The 27,116-nt window shown below is 46.6% G+C and overlaps 1 protein-coding gene and 1 pseudogene across 2 annotated transcripts in view; both read left to right on the top strand.

Annotated features, from left to right (window-relative positions):
- PAPPA (pregnancy-associated plasma protein A, pappalysin 1) overlaps nucleotides 1-27,116 on the top strand; it is a gene marked incomplete at its 5' end in the record, with an annotated part of 265,764 nt that overhangs the window by 42,946 nt on the left and 195,702 nt on the right. Inside the window, 3 exons of the mRNA XM_010835189.1 lie at nucleotides 13,627-13,772; nucleotides 19,147-19,440; nucleotides 26,926-27,116. Of these exons, the coding sequence (XP_010833491.1) occupies nucleotides 13,627-13,772; nucleotides 19,147-19,440; nucleotides 26,926-27,116 (631 nt within the window). The remainder of the gene's footprint in view (nucleotides 1-13,626; nucleotides 13,773-19,146; nucleotides 19,441-26,925) is intronic.
- Nucleotides 14,649-15,200, top strand: LOC104985124 (annotated as a pseudogene). Its single transcript, XR_824838.1, has one exon. The product of XR_824838.1 is annotated as a ubiquitin-40S ribosomal protein S27a pseudogene (transcript).

Below are 27,116 nucleotides of genomic sequence, written 5' to 3'. Positions count from 1 at the left end.
CACCGGGGAGGCCCCACCAGGCGGGGGCTGCTCCCTCTCTCACCCCTTTCCTAGACGTATGTTTCCACTCCCAGGGCCCTGGACAGACAAATGGAGTGCACGGTGCCCTTTCGAGGGCCTCAGTGGGAGGCGGCTGGGTTTTCTCCGCCCTGTGTCTGGCTCAGTCAGCACTCTCATTCTCCTTCCTCCATCCACGGGTGACACTGACCACTCATGACGGCCTCAGCGCTCAGTCAGACACCCTTCCAGGTTAGGAGACAGAGCAGCCGGACTGTGAGGAAGGGCTGAACAGACACCGGGACATTTGGTTTCGTGAAACACGTTTCCCTTGATTGATTTCAGCCCAGCTTGTACCTGCCTGCTTGCAGCTGGCCAGTTTTCCACCTCCTGAGAGGGAACCCCCCACCTCTACTCTCACCTTCTGCAGACACAAAACCACTGTGTGGACAGCAGCGTGTAGCTCACGGGTTTGTCTGTAGCCATTGAAGAGGCTCCTGTTTCTTCATATTTATGGAGGGCTGTTTTCTTTTTCTCCATCCCTCTCTGCTTCTCTTTCTCCCTGTTTCCCAGAGTCTATGTCGTTTTGTGGGTCTGGTGATGATGGATTGAAGGTGAGGGGGTTCGTGTCCTCCGTTTCAAGCTTCTGATGTTTGTTGATTCCGGCCTTTTTGGAGCTCAGACAGCCAGCCACAGCTCTCATACTTGAGCTTGGCGTCTCGCTACTGACCCATGTTGATGGCCACCGAGGGCAGTGGTGACTGTCACTCCACCAAAGCCTAGAGTGTCTCAGAATCTTCCAGAGTCGGGGGAAGGCAGACATGAGGGAGTTTGCCTGTGGATTGGCAGAGCGTGTGGAAGGAAGTGACTAGATCCTTCCAAGTAACTTCAAAGCCAGAACGGAATAAGTCACTTCTCTGACTTCAAATTCTGCCTCTGTGAAATGGGAGGACTGGGACAGACGAGCTCGGAGAACTGTTGCATGCTCAGGCATTATAGTCCAGGCTTGTGGGGACTGGGGCTAGAGGGAAAAAAAAAAAAAATGGAAGGGGAGAGGCGCTGACTATTGGAAAGTACAAACCCTTGACGCTGGGGACATTCAGGGAAATGAGAGACAGTCCCTACCTTCAAAGGATCTGCCAGGCCCCATGTTTAATTGAGCAGGACACGTAGAGAGCAGCAATGAAGGAACAATTATACTCTGTGACAAGTTGGAAAAAAAAGCCCTCCCACTGTCACCCCGGTCCCAGTAGAAGCCTCAGGAAAGAGCCCCACCTTGGGCAGTCTGCACCTCTGCTCTTCTCTTTTCCCTCAGGCCCCGAACGTGGCATCCTCTTTCCAAAAATCAATTTGAATTTAATTCTTCTTTCGACAGCCTGACATAGAGTGTCATACTTTCCAGCATTATTTCCCCATCTTTGAACCCTGACTTTCACATGACCCTTGGAGAGCTGTCTCTTTTTTAAATCCCTCAAGAGACCCAAGTTTGTGGAAGTTACTAACTAGGCTTGTGCAGGATCATGCAGAGATGGTATGGATCTCTGAGAGATGACACTCATCTACTAGAATGACTGGGTAGCACTTTAGATGTGTCTATGATTTGCCTAAGGTTAGGTGATCTGTGTGAGGATGTTGCTGTATTGTTGGAAGAGGGGTTTGCTATGACTGATGTGTTCTCTTGGCAAAAAAATCTCTGTTAACCTTCCCCCTGCTTCATTTTGTACTCCAAGGTCAAACTTGCCTGTTACTCCAGGTACCTCTTGACTTTCTACTTTTGCATTCCACTCCCCTATGATGGAAAGGACATCTTTTTTGGTGGTGTTCTAGAAGGTCTTGTAGGTCTTCATAGAACCATTCAGCTTCAGCTGATACTGGGAAAGATTAAGGGCAGGAGAAGAAGGGGGCAACAGAGGATGAGATGGTTGGATGGCCTCACTGACTCAATCAACAGACATGAGTTTGAGCAGACTCCAGGATATGGTGAAGGACAGGGAAGCCTGGCATGCTGCAGTCCATGGGGTCACAAAGAGTTGGACACGACTGAGTGACTGAACGACGACAACAAGGTGATGTGTGTGGGCCCAGACTAACACCCAGAAGCTGCCATATTGACTCACATTGAAGGTAATGTTGTGATTCTTGCTCAGATCTGCCCAACTATGAATGTGTGGGGTCAATCTTCACATCATTTAAATTTTAAATGGTTAAAAATTAGAGTGAAATGACAGTCTAATGAGATTGCCACCTGTCCTTAGACTTCTATGGCTGCTACAGCTTGCAACATAGAGGCAATTTGTCTTTATTTAACTGAACATCAAGTGTAAGACCAACCACAGGGCTGTCAGCGAGCGGTGTATATCCTTCTCAGCGTGGTCAGTTGTATTATTTATCAATCGTGGTTTTGATCCTCTGAGAAGAAAGTGAGGGGTTGGAGAGAGATAGCTGAGGGCCGTGGAACTGTGCGTTACTGTTGTGAGAGCAGTGATTCGATGTGCAATCACCATATCACCGTCCTCCTACTTTCGAACACACCATCACAGTTCAACTGTTGGTCTTCCTTACAGATCAGGGGATTCTTCCAGTTTCATGGCTTCCCTGAAAATCAGTAAGCTCGGAGTCCCTGGGGCTATCAAAGCAGAGATTGTAGAACCCCAGGAGAAGATGTTAGGAGAGTGATGGTTTGTTCATGTGTGTGTGGGGTGGGGGGGCAGGGGGGCATCTCTACTATGTGTAAGCACTGTGTGAGGTGTTGGGGTTACAAAGAGCATTTCACAAGATAGGTGTGATTCTGCCCTCATGGAATTTCCTGCAGGTAAATAAGTAGCTAGTTGGAGAAGTACTGCTGTGGCGAAGTCCAAGGTGCTGAGGGAAGCAAGGGTGGGTACCTGACTCATCAGGGGTCAGAGTCGCTTCTAGGCTGGGTCTGGAAGGATGGGGCACATTAACCAAGTGAATGGAGCTGAGCTTGCCAGGAACCAGGTGTCGGACACTCTGCTTTCCATTCCACAAGTCTCTAGAAGCCTTTTTCAGAGTGAGAAATGAGAAAAATAGGAGCTGAGTAGTTCTTGATAAAAGGTATTCCTTTTAAATTGGTGTCCTTTATTCTGAGATTATTTTATTCCTTCCTTTAGAGTCCTACATCAGTACCCATTATTTTGTGATATGAGGGACAGCGTGTATGGGAGTCTCACCTTTTGAATACTGTATTTATTTGTCAGAATGAGAGATTGCTACTTTCACGTCAATTTTTAAGACGATCCAGAGATCTGCGAACCTGTCCATTGATCCTCCCTGCCTTTCTGAATCAGCACCCTCCTCTCCTCCTGTCCATATCCTCACGATTCTCAATCCCACCCGTCTCCTGGTTTCACTAGGATCCTATTCTGCAGGCCTGTGATTTTCCTGGGGGTGGACCTTGACCTTCCACGTGTATTGACAGCCCCAGAAAAACAGAACTGGTGGACCTAGAGTTTAGGGCGGCAATGGGGGATGGGAGTGGGCAGCTGATATATAGAATCTGAGAATCATAAAAGAGCAACGCTTCAGCAGACCTCGTCAGAAGCCAGACCCATCATTTCACCTGCTCTCGCTCCTGACCCCACCAAACATCAAATGACCCTTGAGCATAAATACCTCTCCTTAGACATGCTCACCGGAGAAGGCAATGGCACCCCACTCCAGTACTCTTGCCTGGAAAATCCCATGGACAGAGGAGCCTGGTGGGCTGCAGTCCATGGGGTCGCTGAGGGTCGGACACGATTGAGCAACTTCACTTTCACTTTTCACTTTCATGCATTGGAGAAGGAAATGGCAACCCACTCCAGTGTTCTTGCCTGGAGAATCCCAGGAATGGGGGAGCCTGGTGGGCTGCCATCTATGGGGTCACACAGAGCCGGACACGACTGAAGTGACTTAGCAGCAGCGGCAGCAGCAGACATGCTCACATCCAACCCCGTGTCTGCAAGCCACCGCCGATGCCTTTACTTTCATCCCTCTTCCAGTCCATCTTCCACATTCCTCCAGAAGGCTCTTTGGAAAACATGAACCAGATTGTTTTGTTCTCTTCCATAAAAGTCTGCCAGGGTCTGCTTAAAGCTTGCAGAACATTGCCCATCCTCCACAGCCTGGTGTATAAGGCCCTTCCTGATGTGGCCACTGCTGACCCCTCCAGCTGCCTCTTGTAAAATTACTCCCGTGGTCCCAGATTTGAGACCAAGGACTTGTTGTACCCCCTTCTTCTTATGTGTTTCCAGGCCCCTTTTGCTCTGTCTCCCACACTTGGTCCAAGCTGTACTCTTCCTGTGAAAACCACAATGGTATCTCCCCCCGCCTTCACCTGGGTAAATGCCATCCTTCTGTGCTTCCATCACATTCAGCACTCGCTCTGTCATAACACATATCAGAGGCAAAGGTAAGAGACCAATGGTTAAAGTGTGTGGGATCCACTAGAGATTGTATTGTGTGACTTACATCCTATGAGTGCAAAGGAGGATCTTTGGAAAGTGGTGTCCCCCCCACTGAACCCTGGTTTCTTCCCCTGCAAGTATGGGAATACTCATACTTAACACATAAGGTTTTTGTAAAGCTTCAAAGAGACAATTTAAAAAAGGACTTAAGCAGTGTCAGTGTGTATAATAGTAAACTCCCCCAAATGGTAGGTTTTATTAGTATTATCACATCGTGTTGTGATCATCCGATAATTTGTCCTGCTTCGTTCATAAAACTGCTAGCTCTTTGATAGAGAAAAGTGTTTCTCATTCATATTTTATGCCCAAACTTCTAGCTTAAAGTATAGTATATGATATAATCTCAATAAGCATTGAAGAATGAAAGAGGAAAAAAAATGAATCATATACAAGGAGAAAGGAAGTTAAGAAGTAAAGAATGAAAGCAGGCAGACCAGAAGGGAGGGAGGCTAAAGGATAGATAATGAAAGAATGACTCATTCAGTAAAAGAATTGAAAAAATGATCAATTTTCAATTGATCTTTGATTGCTGCTGTTCCATTTTTCTTAGATTGTATGTCAAGCTTCCATATAAGAGTTATTATCTTTGAAACCAATCATTCAGGATTCTGAGAATTTAAGTCAACTCTTCAAGTGTTTTTTCTTTACCTCTTCTTACACACAAGAGGAACAGATTTAGGCATTTCTGACAATGAAACTGAGGAGGAGAATAAAGTCCAGATCATTAGGCCCCTTGGGGTAAAAGTACAACATCCAGGGTTTAGAACTGGTCACAGTTTGGAGAAAGCCTGTTATTTGGAACACGGATATGGATGCAATAAACATTCTGAGGTTTATCTTGTTTTAATGACTTGCATTGAGTGGCTTTGATCTTTATATTTGATAATCACTTTCAAATGGTCTGGTGTGTTCTGAAAGTGGAGGAGTGCCTCACGGACTTGAGATCTTCCATGGGAATGACAGGCTGCAATCAGAATTTGGAAATGGGCGATGTTATAGGACTTTTTCTGTGAGTTGTAGAAATGGGGCAGCTGCCTATGAGGAAGATAAACACATTGGTCCAGTGATGGAACCAGGGTACACTGATGGAAAGGAGACACGATAAACATTGGGATCCAAGACCAGTTTCCTCTAGTTCCATAGTGACGGTGGTGGTGTAATTCCTACGTTGTGTCTAGTTCTTGAGATCCCATGGACTATAGCCTGCCAGACTCCTCTGTTCATGGGATTTCCCAGGCAAGAATACTGGAGTGGGTTCCTTCTCCAGGGGATCTTCCTGACCAAAGGATTGAACCCGTGGCTCCTGCCTTGTAGGCAGTCTCCTGCATGGCAGGCAGATGCTTTAACACTGAACTAGCAAGGAAGCCCCTAGCTCCATGAGCTAGTTAAATAAAACTGCGCATCTTAGGGCCTTTTCATGAGTTGAGCGGTCTTTTAGGGACTTTCTTGTGTATTACCACTTTGGATTTTTATATTCCCATTTCTAGGTTGAATATTAAAATCCCCATTTTACAGATAGGGAAATTGAGGTTCAGAGAGATTGAGTCCCTTCTCCAAGGTCACAGGGTCACTTGGTAGAAGACGGAGGATTTGAACCCTATTCTATCTCTGTCTTAAAATATGGCTATTTTTTTTTTCCAAAAGAAAAATAAGGCCAGGGATGACAGTAGTTAGGTAGGTCTTGGTGTATAATGCCAGAAGAAAATAGTGAGTACAAAAAGCAAATAGTGAATACGTATATGTGACTTTGACATACGTACGCTCCGCTGTCATATCATTGCGTGAAGAATAGACTTAAGTCCAGAACATTTCCATCTAGAAATCCATCGGAGAACATTTAATCGTGTAGTTAACAGAGTTTACTGTGTGAGACTGTTCTCTACATGGGCTACAGGAGGATAAGGATCTAAGGTATTCTATTTAAACGTTGTTGTCGTTCAGTCGCTAAGTTGTGTCCGATTCTTTGCGACCCCATGGACTACAGGATGCCAGTCTTCCCTGGCCTTCACTAGCTCCCAGAGTTTGCTCAAGTTTGTGTCCATTGAGTGGGTAAACATCATGCTGTCATAGTTAAACAAATTTCACTTTTAAAAACAGAAGAGTTTTTCTGTAGCACTCTACTGTGCTTCCCCTTACTTTGAAAGAGCCTCTAGCTTGGGAATAGCCCATTCTCAGCCAGGAGCAGCTCAGACAAAGCCTCTTCAAATAGCCAGTATTTACAGGTGGACAGCACCATTCCCATAACCTGCCTGTGCCCATCAAGGGTCCAGGGAGCGGGACTTTGGCTTGGCAATCCTCAAAGAGCTCAGCCATCACTTCTGCTGTGGGGAGTCCATTTGCTTTGAGTGGTAATAGAGACACAGTCTTGACCTGAGCTCATTGTACCTTGTCTCTCACCGTCTTGAAAATAGGGAAGCTAGTGCCTTACGGTCTAGAGTTAGAAAAACTTGATGCTTTCATGACTCCATTGGAGAGACTGTTGTTGTTGTTGTTCTGCATTTTGAACGCAGTTCCCTTTTGCTTCTCATTCAATAAAACAGGCCCTGACAGCCCTCTCATTGAGATTATTACCGAGTTGTACCATCTCAGGCCAGTGCATTTAGGAAATATGTTGTTGGCACTCACGAGCGAGTGAGATGCATAAAGAAAATATTCTAATGACAGTTGAGTTGAGAGAGCTTTGATCTCCCTCCAGGACTGCTCTCATGGCTTTGAAATGTAGTTCTGGCAGAAGGGTAAAAGCCATGAGAACGCCTTGGCCAGGCCCCGTTCTGAAACTGACATTCCAGGGGACTCACAGCCCTCACAGGAGGAGCCAGGTACAAGGCTGCACAGGGAGAAAAGAGACACCAAGACACCTCTCTTGACAGGCAGTCGGGAGAGGATCTGAGTGAGAAGGGACTTTCCAACTGAGCCCAGCATTTCCCAAGCTCGGTTGGTTGTGCTGTTATTTGATTTTTGGCAAGGGCAACATGGGGCGGGAGAAAAAGGATTATGGTCAAATGTGTTTGGGAATACTTCATACGCTCTGTCTTACTCCCATTTTGTATATTAAAGGCTCTGAAAATTCTTGCAATTAAAAAAATATATGTATTGAACCTTGTTTAACAGAGCATGTCCTAAAACCATCTGACTTGGAAATTCTTTTTTCCTTTAAATATGCCGCTGCTTCTTGTGGATTTAGCCTTCCATAGACCTCGATTTGGAAAATGCTGGTAGTTCACAAGCTCACTGAATAGATGGGGACTCAGAGCTGCAACCTAGACAGCTGAGCATAGTGGGAATGGGCCAGAAATCCAGGCAGTCAGGTTCTGCACAGGGGTGTGCAGCTGAAATGGAGGGTGGATGCTACAATCCTCCCCACGCTTAACTCTCCACACTGTGCCCCCTTGCAAGGAACTATGCCCCTCCCGCCTCAAAGGGAGAGGTGACTTCGTTTGTTGGTACCAAAGTGCTGTCATACATAGGCCAGTGACTAGAGGCCTTCCACTCCTTACTTGATACCTTGGGCAAGTCACTTCACTTCACTTCCCTGACCCCTGGACTTCCTCATCCTGTTTTGAAGTTACACAGTTTACGAGTGTATGTGAATATGTGTATGCTCAGGCACTTAGTCTTGTCTGACTCTTTGCGACCCCATCGACTGCAGCCCACCAGGCTCCTCTGTTCATGGAATTCTCCAGGCAAGAATACTGGAGCGAGTAGCCATTTCCTCCTCCAGGAGACCTTCTCGACCCAGGGATGGAACCTGCGTCTTTTGCATTTCTTGTGTTGGCAGGCAGATTCTTTACCACTGCACCATCTGGGAAGCTTACAAGAGAGGTGCTCAAAAGTTGCCAACCAGAGAGAGCTCGTATCTTGAAGGAAAGGTGTAGGCGATAAAGAGAGGATAAAGACACGGCTTATAAGTTTGAAGCTTATTGCAGACTGATGGAAAGTACAGCGACGATAATCGAGCAGGATAATAGAAACTAGAATCAAAATTAGGAGCCTCTGAGGAGGGTGAAATCATTTTCAGCTAGAGGTTGATACTGTTGATTTTGGTGTTGCTAATAATTGTCCTTGTAATTAACATAGTAATAATGCAATACAAATAGCCTCGGCTAATCAATGAGTGCCTTCGAATGAGCCAGGCACTGTGGGAGAACACTTTCTTCTGCCTCTAGTCCTGCTGACAGCCCTGATGGGTGGACATCACTGCCCCACCTCACAGGGGAGAGTGGTCAGGAGCAGACACGTGGCATGCACTGCATGTAAACTGAGCCTAGCAGGGAGGGAAAGAATTTAAAGGCTGAGATTCAGGGAGCTTGTAAGGCAGAGAAGAGAGACTGACGGACGTGCTTCAGGAGCGGGCATCACTGGGCAAGCCCAGAGGTTCTTGGGATGAGGAAATTGTAAGAACACAGGTGGGAGGTTGTAGGGGGAAGAAGAAGAGTGGGTGGTAGGCAGGAGACACTGCAGGCTGAGACCAGAGAGTGGCCTGGAGGTGGTTTTCCCACTAGGAGGAGATAAGAGAAATAATAGGAGACCAGAAAATGCAGGGTGGTGGGGGGAGGTCTGTGCCAGAATGGTGCTTAGCTGGCTCGGTCCAGCCCTCTGGTAGCCCCATGAGCTAGCTGAGACTCAGAGAAGCGAAGCAACTTGCCTGTGGATCCGGATCTACTGTCCAGCCAAGTAGAACCTGCACATAAATTAATAAACACACAGTTTGGGATTTAGATGAATTGCGGGGAGGTAATTGCTTTTTTTAAAGAAATTTGGCCAATTTAGAGCGTCCACAGGGGACCAACCTCCCCATGGTAACAAAACGGAGAGCAAGTGGCCCTCAGCAAACCCTTTTCCTCTTCTTAGCATCCATCTCCGTCAACTCTGAATGGTCCTTCTCAGTGTGACCTCCTGTGCTCTCTCTTCCATCCCTCTGCAAAGGGAATAAGCAAACCTTTTCTTTCTTTCTTTTTTAGCAAACCTTTTCTTAAAAATTAACTGTTTTTGGTAATGCATGGTCTTTGTTGCTATGTGTGGGCTTTCTCTAGTTGTGGCAAATGGGGGCTACTCTTGGTTGGCAGCGGGGCGGGGGGAGCCTTCTCATAACGATGGCTTCTCTAGCTGCAGGGCCCAGGCTCCAGGTGTGTGGGCTTCAGCAATCGCGGCTCGTGGGCCCTGGAGTGCAGGCTCAGTGGTTGTGACACCTGGGCCTAGTTGCCCCGAGGCATATGGAATCTTCCCGGACCAGGGATCAAACCCGTGTCCCCGGCTCTGACAGGTGCAGTCTTACCCACGGTGCCACCAGGGAAGTCCAGCAGAGCTTAAAGAGATGGAAGAGGAAGTTAAATACATGGACTCCTGTCCCCAAGATTTTCCCCTGATACTTTTGGGAAACACCCAGCTTGGCTCTGAACTGGCGGGAGGACCTGAGCTAGCAGAACAAAATCTTTTAGCCACAGAACTATTCTCCTTTGCGTGGGTCCCCCAAAAAATAACTGGAGAGGAAAGGGGCCATCTCTTTAGGGAAACAGGAGCTTCTCAAAGTGTGAAAAACAAAAACCAAAAAACAAAACAAAATATATATATATATATACAAGCAAGGGAGTCTATTTATTTAATATCCCACATATCTTCCTTGAGCCAGGATGAATGTCACCCACCGAAAAGATTGGTTTCTGCAATTACATCAGAATAAACAACCAATTAAAACATCTCCCTGCCTGTGCCCCGCCCCCTCTTCCTCTCCTGAAGCTTTCTCAGCCTGGAGCCATGGGACAAAGAGGTGACTTTCTCTAATAATATGTGTGTTCTCTGCACCAGAGAGTGGTAGGTGGAAATGGGCAAATCAATTAGAAAATAATAAATTGCGTGGGAAGGGCCGACCCAGGGAAGCCTCGGTGTCTTGGTGTTTTCACTCCGCTCCCACTTGGTGTTTCCTTTCCCTGTGGTCCTGAGAGGGCTCGGGATTGAGGGTGAAGTGGAAGGAAGAGTTGAACATGTCGAGATTTGGACTTGGCCTTGTCAGTATTTATATGATCTCTGAACCCCTGTTCCTTCATCTGTAGGACCAGGATGAATACTGGAAATGGCTAAACATTTACCCAGGGTTTCTGCGTGCCAGAAACTTCCTTTATTAATGTCCCAAATCCTCAGACCAACTCGACGAGGTGGATACTGTTCGCATCTTTATCTTCTGTATAAAGAGACGGGGACACAGGAAGTTAAGTAAATAACCCAGGGGGACCCAAACATCCAGGGGAAGAGCTGGATTCAAACCCAGGACTTTGGCTTGAGAACAGGTCATCTTCCATGCTCTGCCCCGTGGCTTCAGATTGTGCACAGAGGTGAGACAGCAGGTATAGCTAGGACGGGCTGGCATGCAGCAAGAATTTACGATGTGTTGTCCTTAACCTTCCTCATTTCTACTCGGATCACAGAGAAGACTCGTTCAAACTCCTCACAAGGCTTCTCGGCTCAGAAGCTGAGGGGAGCAGAGGTATAGCAGTGAGATTTCAGGTCAATATCTCAGCTTCTGTCCTCGGAATTACTGGTCAGCTCAGCCTAGACACAGGTGTGACCTCTCCAGGCCTTGCTTGTATCTCCAACACATGTGCAACTTTTTTTTTTTTTTTGGTAATTGAAAAGCTGGAAAAATTATGGTCCCATGACTAATCATGGGCTCTTGATCACACGTGGAGCCGGGAGGGCACTGTAGGTTTCAGACGTATTCTCTTCCCCCAGAGTGGAGGCACAAGTTTGTGACCCACAGAAGTGCCCCATGAAGCACTGGGCATCTGTTCCTAACCCCAGTGTATTGATAAGGAAGCTGAAGCCTTATAGGAAGAAAGCTGCAGCTGAGACTGGGGCCTCAACGTTTTAGATTTTCTCTTTCCCAATGTAATTCCCCTCCATCCAGATCTCCTGAGTGCTTGCCAACGGTCAAGCCCTGTGCTGGGAACTGGGTGATAAACAGAGATGAATTAGGCACATTCCCAGCCTCCAGGGAGCCACAGACAGTGGTAGATACAGACCAGTGGAGTATGTGGAGTGGTGTGAGTGTGCGTGCTCATACGAGATGGAGGGGTACAGAGACGGTAGAAGAGAGAGAGGTGAGGTGGCAATCGGGGAAGGCTTCCCGGAGGAGTGATGCCGGCACAGACGTTGGATTCGTTCATCAGAGGAGCTGAGTCCTTGAGAGGAGCAGCGTGAGTAAAGGCACTGAGGATAATGCATCATGAGGGCACGGGGGAGGCAGATGTTGCCGACGGCACACTGTGGGAAATTCAGGGGTGGGAGCAGAGTGATATGGGGCTCAAGGGGAAGACAGGGTCCCACAGGCCCCGCTGGGGCCCTCTGACTTTACTGCTTCACATGTGGGGAGCTTCTTCTGTGACCCCAGGAAGAAAAGAGAAAGGTGGCATCATTAGTGTTTTGCTGGCCAGGCTCTGTGCCAGCCCCACCGCCTCCCCCACCCTGGAGAGGCAGCACGGTGGAAAAGGGATTCCAGCTAGCTGTGTGACCCAAGCAATGTCTGAAGTTACGGGAGCCTCTTTTTCTTCATCTGGAAAATGGGGATAACCATACCACCTTCCTCAGTGTAATGAAGACTAAAGGTGATTATCCATGGAGTGAGGGACCACAGAGAAGGACCCAGCAAACATTAATGATCATTGTTGGTCTCTCAGTCGTCCCCAGCTCTTTGTGACCCATGGACTATAGCCCGCCAGGCTCCCCTGTCCATGAGATTCTCCAGGCAGGAATATTGAAATGGGGTGCCATTCCCTTCTCCAGATGATCTTCCCAACCCACCAATTGAACCTGGGTCTCCCAAATTGCAGGCAGACTCTTTACCATCTGAACCACTAAAGATCATTATTCACAGGTTTTATCTCACCTACTACACCAGGCTGACTGCTTGCTTATTTATATATGTTTTTGTTCATTGATTCATTTCTAACTTCACTCCAAAAATGCTTATTAGCTGTTCCCAAGTATCCCAAGAGGGAATATGCACGCATGTGTGCTCACTGGCTTCAGTTGTGTCCAACTCTTTGCGACCCCATGGACTGCAGCCCGCCAGGCTCTAGTATTCTCCAGGCAAGGATACTGGAGTCGGTAGTCATCCCATTCTCCAGGGTATCTTCCTGACCCAGGGATCAAACCTGCATCTCTTGCATTGCAGGCGGGTTCTTTACCACTAGCGCCACCTGAAAGACGCATGACGGGGGGTAAGATAACTCCCTCTGTGATCCATTGACTCTGTGACTGGTCCAAAAACTTTATAACTCCTATTGTGAAGAGAGAGTCGTACTCCACAAGGGAAGTGTTCTTATTTATTGAGCACCTGGCATATGCCAGTCTCTTTCCAAAGACCATTTCTTTCTCTGTCTGACATGTTTGTTCGGTGTGTTAAAGACCTAATGATGATTGTGTGTGGAATTAATCCACTTTCCAAAGACATCAGTATATAGTCTAGGTTTTTGCAATGATGGCTGCCTCCAATGTGATATATACCTTGGCCTGTTTTATGGACAAAGTAATAAAGGCTTACAGAATGCAGAATCATCTATGGGAGGTAGAAAGTGCCCCAGTGAAAAGAACATATGTTTCCAAGCCAGAGAGACTTGACCTTGAAACCCAGTTCTGCAACTCTGGGCAACCCGTATAATCACTTTGGACCACACTCCCTTGCAAGATGGGAAGAGAGATGCAAAGCAGGCCTCCTAGTGTAGCTTATGTTTGCCTAATAAATGGTCCAAGGTCCATAGTGAATGAAGTAGAGAAGAAGGCAGGATTAGAATATGTGTTATCTCTTCCATGGTCTCTTCTCGCTCTATGTCCATATGATGTCATCAGTCAATATAGCAGAGCGCCTAGGGACAGTTGTTGCCTTTAGATTGACTGAGGTTCTAAACTGAACGCTGCTATTGTTTATAAGCTGAGAAACCTTCAAGTTTCTCAAACTCACGAGGACTTTTTTTTTTTTTGGTCTGTACAATGTGATCACCTCACTTACTGTATAATATTATTGGGGGAAGTCAATGAGGTCATGTTTATAAAGTGCTTAGCCAGGTGCCTGGCACACGGTGTGACTCAGTTAATCTGGGAGTATCTGTTATTTGAATAGTACCTTTTTTTTTGGATGATGATGACAGCCAAGGTTCTTTTTCTCTTACAGAGCATACTTGGATGTTAATGAGATGAAGAACATTCTTAGACTGGATGGATCGACACACCTCAATATCTTCTTTGCAAACTCCTCAGAGGAGGAATTGGCAGGAGTAGCAACTTGGCCGTGGGACAAGGAGGCCCTGATGCACTTAGGTGAGAGCTGGAAGCTTCTTCAGGAAGAAGTTGGCTTGGGACAGGCATACATTGAGTAGTGAAGATGATGATGGGGGTCACGATTCTGATGGTGATAGTGGTGGTAAAGACAACGAACAACTTAGTTATTGATCTCTTTTAATATTGCAAAACTCTTTAGCATTCCTTATCTGTCAGCCATCAAGTGAGGCTCTGAACAATAACACAATACTATTAATTCTGTTCTACCAGTGGAGGAACTAAAATCTGGAGAGTGAATGGGGCTTATCTAAGGTCACACCCAAATCAGGGGCAGAACCACAATTGGAATTTAGGTTTCCAACTCTGTTCACTGGTTGCTTTCTCCGTATACCCCCTGCCTCTTCATTCACGCAAGTATCTTCTCAGCCTAGTAACGGCTTTGTGCTGGGCCAGCCAGTGATGGGTTGGCTTGAAAGGAGGAAGCAGAGAGTTTGCAAGAACTCCCTGTTCTTCCATGTTCCATCCACCGACACCACCAGGAATTTTTCTTACATTCAAATTATGCATATCCATAAACAAGACGTGTGTTTATACAAAGCAATCACCAAAAGTCAGAAATGACAATGGTTTCCGAACCAGGCCCTGTAAGCAAACACTGTTGTCCTTTAATTTCAGTTTTTCCATGTTCTCTGCTAGTACTCATCTGCATGTAGATATGCATTTTTTTAACTTGTGCGTATCTGAAATCATAGCACAGATGCAAATTTGTGTTCTTTTTTTTTCGCTTAATATTATCCCATCTACGTTTTCCCATGTTGCAACAGTCTTCAAAGTTGCTTCTCATCCCGTTTTTTTCTTGCACTTAACTTCACAAGAGAAAAGCCTGTCTCTGAGTTATGTCCAGTTCTCTAAAGACCAGGATTTTCTTTCGGATCCGCCATCTGTGGTGGAACCGCCGCCAAGATGCAGATTTTCGTGAAGACCCGGACGGGGAAGACCATCACTCTCGAGGTTGAGCCCTCGGATACAGTAGAAAATGTAAAGGCCAAGATCCAGGATAAGGAAGGAATTCCTCCTGACCAGAAAAGACTGATCTTTGCGGGAAAGCAACTGGAAGATGGATGTACTTTGTCTGACTACAACATGCAAAAGGAGTCCACTCTTCATCTAGTGTTGAGACTTCGTGGTGTCGCTAAGAAAAGGAAGAAGAAGTCTTACACCACTCCCAAGAAGAACAAGCATAAGAGAAAGAAGGTTAAATTGGCTGTTCTGAAATACTATAAGGTGGATGAGAATGGCACAATCAGTCGCCTTTGCCAGGAGTGTCCCTCAGATGAATGTGGTGCTGGAGTTTTTATGACCAGTCACTTCGACAGACATTATTGTGGCAAATGTTGTCTGACCTATTGTTTCAACAAACCAGAAGACAAGTAATTGTGTATTGGTTAATAAAGATATGAGCTAACAACAACAACAAAAAAAAGACCAAGATTTTTAATGGCCATGTAAAATGCCATCGGGGGCTTCCCTCGTGGCTCAGGAGTATTCTTGAGCCACTCCAGTATTCTTGCCCGAGGAATCCCATGGACAGAGGGGCCTGGCAGGCTAAATACTCCGTGGGGTTGCAAAAGAGTCAGACAACTTAATGACTAAATACCAACAATATGCCATTGCGTGAGGGCACTGCGGTTCATTTAGCTTTTTCGCATGTGTTAGAATGTTTCTATTATTTACAGCAGTGAATAGTAATGACTCAATGCGTACCTTTTTCTAAGAATGTTAGGGCTCAGCAGAGGGATAATGCTGGATCTTTCCTCAGGCCTGTCTGATTTTCCAGTGATATAGCCAGAGTCCAGTAGCTGCTCTAAATCCACAATATCTTAGAGCTGAGGGACTTTGCAACTTCAAACAATAAAGTTGTGTTAACTTGTAGACTTAGTTGGCTCCAGAGCACTATCTCCTGCTAGCTGTTTAGTGAAACCAGTTTGTATGTCTGTGTGTGTGTGTGCATACACACATATGTGTGGTTGCGTAGAGACGGAGACAACAATAAATAGCTGGCAGTTCTCAGCTGGAGGATTTTATGTGCTGGGAGACATTTGACAAGGTCGAGTGAAATTTCTGGATTTCACAAATGCGGCCATGCTACTGGCATCGAGTGGGTAGAGGCCAGCGATGCCGCTGAGTCTCCTGTGGTACCCGTGTTAAAGAGTTACCCGGCCTCAAACACCAGCAGTGCTGTTGTTGAGAAACCATGAGATAGATGATGGATGGGTAGACAGACGGACCTAGACAGACAGGGGCTGGGTGAAAGAGAGTGTGCAGCTTAGGCAAGCTGAAGCTGATTAACTCGTATCACATGCCTACATGATGTATGGGAATCTTGCTGGCCCAAAGCCAACATATAGGCTTGTTCTCAGCTGTGACTTCCCTTCACAGGATGGCCTTAGGCAAGTCTCTCTCCTCTCCAGGTCTCAATGTCTTCAGATTTTAAGTGAGGAAGTTAGACTAGAGGGCCTCTGAAGACCCTTCTCAGGGCTGAAATTCTCTCCTTTTGAAAAATCAACCAAAAGGGTCATGGTTAGAAGCTTAGAATGGTTGAGCAGCAAGTTTCTATAGTGAGAGAGAAATACTCCTGATAATTCCTTGAATTTCAGAGACTGGCTCAGGACCAGGCATACAGAAGGCTATAAATCCACGGCATGTTATAGTATTTCAGGATGATGTCAGCCTCAAGTTATTTCACCTTTTAAGAGAAGCAGTGAAACAGGCCTCAAGCTCTGTGAAGAGGGGAGCCTGGGAGACCCAGCCTGGACATCGAGCCTGCAGTCCTGTCATTGTCCCCTGGAAACACCTATGGGGCCCTGCCAGCACCCTGCCCCCCTTTGTTCTCCATTGACCTCAATATTACAGCTTCACAGAGAGACTGAGAATCTTTGGTGCTCTGCTGCTGCTGCTTATTTCAGAACACGCCAGAGGTGCAAAGTTACTTTCTCAAGATCACACAGCCATTGCAAAACAGAATGAAGATTACAACCCATGTCAGGCTAACTCCAGCCGGCCTCCCAGGCTGCCACCTCTCCGTCCTGAGACATGCTGATCCTGAGCAGTTCCTCTGCAGTAGGCCCAATCAAACCCAATTTATTAGAATCATATATATACACCCTCTTTTCCTGCTGTTACACCATGATCCCTGGAAAAAGCCTTGGGTGGGAAGAGGATTATGTTTCATATTATGATTGACAGAAAATAATTGAGAGAGATTTCCTGTCTCAATTTCTCTTCCTCCCTGCCTCTGCCTGCCGCTTCTCACACATACACGTGCAAGCACACACACCCCCTCATACATCTTTATCTTTGTGCTGGAAGGCTCTGAGCAGCTCAGAATTAATCGACTCCATGAGCCCCATGACTGAGCAAGCTTGCCCTCCCAGCAGTTCAGTCTGAGATAAAACTCCCCCCACGCCTGCTCCAGGCTTGCCAGCAGAGAATAGCAAGGGCCTCCCTCCTCACCGTTCTCCTGTAATGTGCTGCTCTGCACTTACAGCCACCGCTTGCAGATGGCTCAGATGTGAAGCCTTTTCTCTTTTTTTAACTTTTTATTTTGGGTGGGGGGTATAGCTGATTAACGATGTTGTGATGGTTTCAGGTGAGCAGTGAAGAGCCTCAACCATGCATATCCTTATATCCGTTCTCCCCTCCCTTCTAGACTGGCACATAACATTGAGCAGAGTAGCCTGTGCGATTCACTAGGTCCATGTTGCTTATCCATTTTGAATATAGCAGTGTGTACATGACCATCCCAAACTCCCTAACTGTTTCTTTCCCCCGGCAACCATATGTACATTCTCTTAAGTCCATGAGTCTCTTTCTGTTCTGTAAGTTCGTTTTGTATCACCTCTTTGATGACGCCCCTTTCTTTGGCTGTCATACAGTATTTCTGCTTTTCTGTCTGACTTCACTCACTGTGACAATCTCTAGATCCATCCGTGTTGCTGCAAATGGCATTATTTCACTCTTTTTCATGGCTGAGCAGTATTCCATTGTAAACATGTACCACATCTTCTTTATTCATTCTCTGTGCTCGGACTTGAAGCGTAACCTTCCCTCAAACACACTTGGGTTTTCCAGCTGCAATATCTATCTGCCAACCTGTATGTATTTCTCCAGGAGCTAAAAACAAACACAGAACCATGCTGTCCATTGGTTTTCCTGAGATCTGATCCATCTATCTGCCCAAGGGAAGAAATGGTCATTCTTTTAAGATAGGTAGGGTGGTTTATCACTTCTCAAACTAGAACATACAGGCAGATCATCTGGGGCTGTTGGTAAAAGACTTATTATTTTGATTCTTTAGGTCTGGGGTGGGGCCTAAGGGTTTGCATTTCTGATCACCTCCAGGTGAAGCTGATGATGCCCGTTCTTGGAGTGCACTTGGGGTACCAAGTGGTCAGAAAGTGAACAAGGCCCTTGCTGTGTGGAAGGTGATATGCTGGCTACTTACACGCAGTTACTTAGGCCTTGCAAAACCTCTTTCATTGGGGTGGCATTCAGCAGATATTCAACATTTACTTAATGAGATACCATAGTCTGTGCCTGTGGTGGGCATTAGCAGCAGAACTGATTAAGATCCCTGGCTTTGGAACCCAAGGATCTTGGGTTCAGATCTGAACTCCCAACTTACTCATTCGATCATGGGCCAATTATTTCACCTCTCTGTGAGTCAGTGCCCCTCTCATGGGGTTGTGAGATGATTAAGTGTGCTTATACATGTGAAACACTGAACACAAGGCCTGAAAATATGTAATAAATGCTCAAGAAATACTGACTATTATCACTGTTATAATGGTGAGTACGCCCAGTGCTGGCCTTTATGAATATTCACTCTCGTAGGGTACAGAGCTTCGGAAATGGGATTCAGAGATGACAATCAACTTGCTGAACTTCACAGCATTAGTGAAGGCAACATGAGAGCTGGGACCAAGGAGTCAGGGCATGAGAGTTTCATGCCTTAAACAATTTGTGTAGCATATTCACGAACTGGGGCATGCCTTACTTCCTAAGAAGTTGCAGCTGAAATCTTTGCCATCCAGAAATCAAAGGTCTTGAATTGTAATCATGCCTCTGCTTCTAAGTAGTGTGACATCCCCTTGAGTAAGTTGCCTCACTCCTTTAGGCATTGGTGTTTTCAACTGAAAAATGAAGGGACTGCACAAAATGACTTTGAGACTTCTTCCTACTCCATCACTGATTCATGCCACAAGTCAGAACGGCTCTCAGCTGTGGAGTCATAGGGTGGAGGAGACTGTGGTTACTTTGGGCCGTGCCCCATTCCCCCTTGAGGGATCTGGGGACTCCTGCAGCAGGAAGCAGGGTGCCCAGTTCACCTAACACTCTGACTTCCCCCTGGCAGGCGGCATCGTCTTGAACCCATCTTTCTACGGCATCCCTGGGCACACCCACACCATGATCCATGAGATTGGGCACAGCCTGGGCCTCTACCACATCTTCCGAGGCATCTCGGAAATCCAGTCTTGCAGCGACCCCTGCATGGAGACAGAGCCCTCCTATGAGACCGGAGACCTCTGCAGTGATACCAACCCAGCTCCGAAACACAAGTTCTGCGGTGACCCGGGGCCAGGGAACGACACATGCGGCTTCAACAGCTTCTTCAACACTCCATACAATAACTTCATGAGCTATGCAGGTAAGGCCCACGCTCTGCGGGCCCACACACCGCCCCAGAGTGCCAGTGTCAGATGTGGCCTCCCGGCCTGGCTCAAGCAGGCTGCCTGTCTTTCCTAAGATCTCTTCATTCCAAATAATCGAGTACCTGTGCCTTCCATGAGTACCTCAGGGATGCAAGGAAGATGTTGTATCTAAAAGCTCCTCAGAAAGATGCTTTGGGAAGCTGACCAGGGCTAAAAGTCAGGAAACCTCAGTAGAAGGCCCGGTTCTGCTGCTAGGTCACCTGCTGCCTTGGGGTCTGTCACTTCCCGTCTCTGGGTCCCACTTTTCTCAAGAAAATGGAAACTCTGGACTTGATCGCCGAGGTTTCTCCTACTTTTGCAGCTATAGTTTTCTAAGCTGGTGGTTGTTGAACCTTTAAAAAAAAAACAACAAAATTTTCACATGCTCTTTTACTGTTTTATTACAGTAAAATAGAATTCTTTTGGTTTTACAAATAATGAAATTATTACATGAGATGGAGTTGTTTTCTCCCTCACTGCATATACCCGCTCAGAGTCCTTTGTAGTACCATCAATAACAGTGTTAATAACTCATTCTGTGCATTCCAAGATCCCCTGCACTTCCTTTAGTGTATATCAAGACCAGCTCTAGTCCTTATAACATCTTTGGAAAGTTAGCTATCCTGGGACTGTCCTGGTAGTCCAGTGGTTAAGATTCCAGCTTCCGATGCAGGGCATGCAGATTCAGTCCCTGGTTGGGGAGGTAAGATACCATATTCCTTGTGGCCACAAAAACCAAAAAATATAAAACAAAAGCAATATATTAACAAATTCAGTAAAGACTCTACAAATGGTCCACATTATAAAAATCTTTAAAAAAAGAAAAAGAACGAATGAGATACCCTTTCTTAGGATGGTCACAGCCTCACCTCTAGGTCAAGAGACTTTGAGTAAAGCACCAGATGCTTGTGTGTGTTAGCTGAGCATCCAGATCTTTTATAATATTCAACTTAGGTGTTTCTTTCCACCACCAAAGCAAGTGAGCTCTATAAAGGCAGAAATTGTCTCTGAGACATCACTGTTCTCTCCGCGCTTAGCACAGGCCTTGTGTTTTTAAAAAATGTTTGCTAAGAAGAAAGGGAGGAGGGAGGAAGGAGGAAGAAAACCAAGTAGGGAAGAATATGAGTAATTTCTCTAACAACAGGTATATAAAGTTGATTTGTATAGCAATATTTCTACTTATATAAAAGTTTACTGTTCATGGGACTTCCCTGGTGGTCCAGTGGTTAAGACTCCATGCTGCCAATGCAGGAGATATGGGTTCAATTCCTGGTCAGGAAACTAAGATCCCACATACCATGCAGCACAGCCCAAAGATTAAAAAAAAAAAAATCAAACCATTATTGTTCATAAAGGACATTAATATATGCCATCTTGTTTAACTCTCTCAACAAGCCTATGGGGCTGGAACTACCCCCGTTTCACAGGAGACCGTCTTTTCTCTTTCCCTCTTGTGCCACTCTTCCAAGGAGACCTAGCTGATGGCTGAGTGGGATATTGAGCGATCTGGGTGGTTTTCGAGTCTGTGCCAGAGAGATCATTGTCAGAGAGGTGGGGGCACTCTGAGTGGCTGTGTGACTCTGAGCCTCCATTTCTGCTTAAACCAGGGGAGCCCACTTCTAGCAGTCTCCATTTCTGACGGGATTTTGCCTCTGATTGCATTCGAAGAGAGGCTGTCCCTCCTGAAATCCAGAAGACCCACTACCTGTGGGTCTTCCCAGTTTCCCGTTTGGACTGAACGATCTCCGGGGCCATCTCCATGTAAAGTTCATACAGTTCACACCCGAGGTCTCTTGAATGGTCAGCACCCACGCTTGGTGCCATAAACAGCCCCTAGCTTGGGGTCTCTAAAAAAGACCCGAGTGCTAGGGATTTCCTCAAAAGCAGAGTCCTACCATGCTCCCATTCCCAGCCGAGCCGGCATCCATATCCGGTGTCCCGTCCCCTCCCGGAGCCCTGCTTAAGTTCCATTTCTACAGCATCTTTCCTCAGCCAGCTCAGTGTGCTTGGAAATTAAACGATAACGTGAGTTTGGAAGTTTGCCGGCCTCTTAGGGGCCAGGAGCTGCCACTCGCTACTGGACCCCCATAAACTAAATCTTTTTTTGGTTGTTGTTCCCCTTTGTACAGATCTAAAGGGTGATTGATTTAATGTTGCTTTTCTAAAGGAACCCCTCAGCTCAGTGACCCATTAACAGCAGAACTAATTCACTGAGCTACGATAACAAACTTACACCCGCAAAAGCATATTCAAGGAGACCACGAGCTTTGAAATGTTTGTTTTTCTTAGGATCTCTGATAGATGAGGTGACAAAAGCAGCTGGATGAAATTCAAAATGCAGACCAGGATCGGGTTCTCAGGGCTGGGGAGAGGGACACACGGGGGCTTTGCAGTCAAGACAAGAGGGTAGAGACCGTGCTGGGTCAGCTGCTTAGAGTTCCTTCCTTGCGAGTGCTCTGGCTTTCTGCAGAGATGGGTGTGTTCTGTGTTTGTGTTCACCTGCATGGTAGCCATCAGCCACTTGTTGAGCAAGGAGAGTGAAGCTGAGGACCTGAATTAATTGTTAGCCCTAAGACTGTAATAAATTGAACATGGCTGGTGGCAAGTCTGCAGAAACTACTGAGTGTCTATGACGTGCCAGACACTGTGGGCATTGCCCAACAGGCTTGTCTCATGGAATCATCTAAATAGCCCTAGGAGATAAGTGTATTACTACTGTTCCCACTTTACAGAAGGAGAAAGCATGGCTTAGGCAACTTGTCACCTTCCCAGGGTCACACAGCAAAAACAAGGCATGCCTTTCATGGCAGAGCCTGCATTTAAGCAACAATTATCTGGCTCCCTTTCTGACACTGGGGGAGTTTGAGAGTGTCCCAACTGCTGAGATTAAGCAGACACCAGGCAGGTGCTAGGGCAAGCCTAGTCAAGCACCGGGTGGGTGCGGTCGCGTTGAGCTGTGGGCTAATCCTCAGGCAGGTAGAAAGACGGCAGGTCAGACTCTTACTTCCTGAAGAAAAGATGCCATAAGGAACCCACTAAGAGGACCCCCAAGCCCAGCTTCCTCAACAGTGCAGAAACCAGGCCTTCCCCAGCTATGGGAGCAAGCGTCTTGTCACTGCCGTTCTGCGTATCCCTGTTAGTATGCACTTAAGCTTTGACACAGCAGCCCCACCTCTAAGAAGTATGTCTTAAGGAAATAAATCTGTTAATGTGTTTAAAGATTTAGTCCTAAAAATGTTTTTAGCAACCTTTTTTTCTCCACATATTAATTAGACATCTATTAATTGAAGTGTGTAATAGGCATAGAAGAGAAATGCTTACATGTGTGAAAAATTAGAAGCTTCTTACAAATCCAAAGAGAATGGGTTGCTGAAATGAATCACAAGGCACTCATATGACAGAACATCCTGTAATCACTGAAGATGATGCAGCAGACGGTTGATAGGAACATAGTGGTTCGGAGCATAAAGTCTAGAGTGTGAGAACCAACTTGAATCCTCTGTGTGCCAGCCTTTGACTCTGACCTCAGGCAAGTCCCTTCTGTTAACTTTATTGGTACATGGAGGACAAACACCCTCACCTTGCATGAGAGTCATACAGGTGAAGGAGTTAGAACTGTCCTTGGTACCAAAACTAGTGCTCAGTAAGTGATGATTAGCAAGATTATCTGTTGACTGTTAATTGTGAAAACACTCCAGAACCTAATGTACAGTATAAGACCTGGCACATATATCATATCTCATCACAAGTGTGGGTATGTTTGTGCGTATGTGTGTATATACATATATATGATGCTCGTGATGATAAGAATTACAGAAATCCATTATAGATATTCATATCCATCTACACATACATACACACTAGATTTTTTTTTAATCTCTAGGTAACATTTAGGTTGATGTTTATGTCTTTGTAACATGCTTGGCACATACCAAGTGTTCTGCAGTAGATATAATCATCTATTGCTCTTACTGTTATTATCATTGTTTTTAAAACAACAAAACCTTCAGTTATTCTTGCACTAGAATTGGGTGAGCTAGCTGCATGCTCCCCTTGGCTGTGGAAGGCAGGTAGGGTCATGAGTCCCCGTTTCACAGTGGGTGGAAACAAGGCTGTCAGGGATCAGCATTTTGTCTGAGGTCCCACAGGCAGTGGCAGCCCTGAACCTCCCTGCCCTGTGGCCTTCCAGCTGCAGGTGGAAATTGCTCTTGAGAACAAAGTTTAGATTGCAAACTCACAGCACGACATCAACAGCATGGGGACTGGTGTAGCCTCCCAGAATACTGAAGTCCCCCACGTCCTTTCTGGCTGGAGGCAGCATGGGGACAGAATAGGTTGGGTTGGCTGGTCCTAGAGACCAGGACGAGGGGCCACAGGTGTCAGGAGGGGCAGCCTGCGGAGGCAGGAAGCTAAGAGCGGCCAATTGGAAACGTCAGCTAACTGGGGCAGAGCCTTTATGATGGACAGAAACCCTTTGGTACCTCACCCAGGATTCCGGCAGTGGTTCAGTCTCTAAGCTTTCTAGCTCTGGGAGGGATGTTTTTTGACTTCAGTTTTAAAGTTCAGGTACAGTTCTGTCCTCTTCCCAGCCTGTGTCACCTACCCATTTTTCAAACTTTTAAATTGGCAGACATGGAAATGGCTAATTTTTAAGTTATAAAAGGAAACTAACTCCTTTGGAGGAAGAAAACCAAACAAATCAGAAGATAGAGAGGAAAGCAAATTGCTGATTTTCTTTCTCGTTCATCAAATGAACGCTGTATGTGTTCCAGCTCATGGAAGCCACACCATCACTCTAGGTTGTGGGTTGATATAAATGTCCCCAACTTATACACAGGGGGCCTGAGTTTTAGAGTTACTTCCTTGTTTGGGAAATGACTGGTTAGAATTCTGTTCCGTGCATGTGCCTTAATGTAGAGTCCTCCCCCTATTAATAGACAGATGTGTTATTTCTAATGTTTTTTCTATGTAAATGATATTTCAAAAGAGGTCCTTGTACATACGTTTTCCCTCATGTTTGTTCATGAGTATCGATCCATCGAATTCCTAAATGGCGATGTTGCAAAGTCAAAGAGAGTGAATATTCTACATTCTGGTTTTTTTCCTGCTTCTAGTTTCCTAACACTCACCCACATTAGTGTATGCGTACACACACATGTGCACACATGCAGGCACACACACAGAGGTGCCTGCACTATCCCAAGACCCGAGGCAGTGGGCATTCACTGAGCGCTGCTCCTGCCTCTTGATGCTACACTTGCCATGACCTTCAGCAGCATTCTGACACCAGCACTCTTGTTATCATCATTATCTCCACTTTTCAGGTGGGAAACTGAGGCACAGTGGTCATAAAATCATTTGACTCCGCATCATTCACCCATGAATCTAACTACATAACCCTTACTTCTTTAGCCAGAATGCCCTTCCCCTGCTTTTAACCTATTTAGTGGCTTTTCCAAAACTTTCGGGATGAAGTACAAAGTCCTTAGTAACAAAGGAAAATGTACCAGCCCATCCAGTCCTTCTTAGACCACTGGGGGCAATTGGAGTCTTATTTTCCAGGCAAAAGCAACCCATAGCCTGTTTTGTATCCAAGGAGTTACATGCAAGTATCTGAGCTTGAAAGTAATTTGTGCAACTAGTCATTCTTCGGTGGTAATCTCTGAAGGACTCTGGGCTCTTCTGCTTCTTCCAAATGTATGAAAGTCTTCCCCAGGGTGCTGGCAAGGAGACCATCAAAAATTGCTAAGGGGATCAGAGACAGCTTCTGTGTATAACCTCCTCACACTCCTATCCCTTCCCCAAGCTGGATTCTCAAGGTCACGTCCAACTGCCCAGCACCTGCCTGAACTTATTTTCTGTTTGTTTGATAAGAGAAAGTGAGTTTATGCTGCGGAATTCCCATGGTGGGTTTATTTTAAGATCTGGCGAGCCCCGTTCTCCTCTGTCTGGGGCCCAGCTGCAGAAACCCTGGCCAGGCGGACACCTCTGGGAAGTGGTGTTTTTGGAAACCAAGCCAAAACAGTGCCTTGATCTGCCCCTGGGGCAGCTGAGTAAAGCTGTTGGAGGGAGAGACGGGAGGCAAGCTTCTTCCTTGGCAGGGAAGAGTCTCGGGTCATGGCCTTCACTCCTCATCCTAGAAAACAGAGGGTAGAATTGAAGGTCATTAGATCTAAAGACATTCAGAAATGAGATTGTATTCTGGTCCCCTCCAACTCAGGCTCAACTCCTATTTATCAAACACCTGCGGGACACTTTGCCCATACAAGGTCTCATGGACACTCAGAAAAAAGTTCTCATATTGATTAGAAACGTGGCCTTGGAGTCAAGACTGCCTGGGTTCACACCTCAGATCTGCCCCTAGCTCTGTGATCTTTAAAAAGTAGTGAGACCTCTCTCAGCCTCAGGTTCCTCCTCTGTGAAATGGAGTGATCAGAGTATTTACTCCAAAACTAATGGGCGAGTTACACGTGCCCAAAGCACAGTATCCCGTGTACGAAGCATGTACTAAGCCCACAGTCAGTGTCCCAGCGACAGCGCTGTGCAGAAGGTGTCATTGTCCTTGCATCCCTGCTGTGGACACCGAAGGCTGGATGCTGAGCCTGGACTACTTCCGAGTCTCCCTGTGCTCACTGCCCAGGGCTCATTGCTTCTGTGGTCCTGAGCTGCCCCTTCTGCCATCCCTCATCTTCTTCCCCAGTCTTAACCGTGTAACCTGGTTGACCCAGGACCTCCCCTAGAAGCCTCTCCAGTTTATCCGTCTTCCCCAACACACCATCTCCTTGTCGTTGGGGACTGGCGTCACAAACTTGAACAGCCTATAACCACCTTGAGCCACACAGCAAGCTGACCTTTGCTCTGTAGCTAGACTGGCAGCTCCCAGCAGCAGGAGTGCTCTAGGTTTCCTGGCCCTCGGCTTCGAGCAGAGAGTATAGAATCGATGCTCAGAAGGCTGGTTTGGAAAGCAGAATTGCTGCATCAGTAAGGAGCAGAATTAATGAATGAGCGATGAACAAATGTGAAGGTGGGAGTGAAGGAACAAGTAAGCATATGAAAGAATGAGTGAGCAAATAGACAGGACACGAGTGGATGACTGAGAGATATTGACTGATTGGCTGGAACTTACTGACCTGTGGATGGGGGCCCGTGGAAAGCGGCTCGTCTTGCCCTCGTCCTTACCCATGACCTCCCTCTCCAGGCTCAGACGTGCCTTTTCAGGCCCATCCGCCCTCCCCCTCCTAATGCTCCCTCTCACCTGTCTGCAGAAGTGATGACTGCACTAATTTGTTCACAGACCATTAACTCTCGAGCACTGGAAGAGGCCAGCTCCCAGTTGGCAAGGGCCGGGGTGCTGGCTTCCGGGCCGCCCGGGAGGCATCATCATTCTCTTGCCTGTCGGTCCGTGCAACGAGGTGCTTATCTCTCCCTCTGCCTGCTTGCAGATGACGACTGCACCGACTCCTTCACACCCAATCAGGTCGCCAGAATGCACTGTTACCTGGACCTGGTGTACCAGGGCTGGCAGCCCTCCAGGAAGCCAGCGCCCATCGCCCTCGCCCCCCAGGTCGTGAGCCACACGCCCGACTCTGTGATGCTGGAGTGGTTCCCTCCCATCGACGGCCACTTCTTTGAA

Source organism: Bison bison, unplaced genomic scaffold (assembly GCF_000754665.1).
Source record: "Bison bison bison isolate TAMUID 2011002044 unplaced genomic scaffold, Bison_UMD1.0 scf7180017864039, whole genome shotgun sequence".
Lineage (NCBI taxonomy): Eukaryota > Metazoa > Chordata > Mammalia > Artiodactyla > Bovidae > Bison > Bison bison.
The sequence above is the reverse complement of the archived record's forward strand: the minus strand, read 5'-3'. Positions and strand labels throughout refer to the sequence as shown.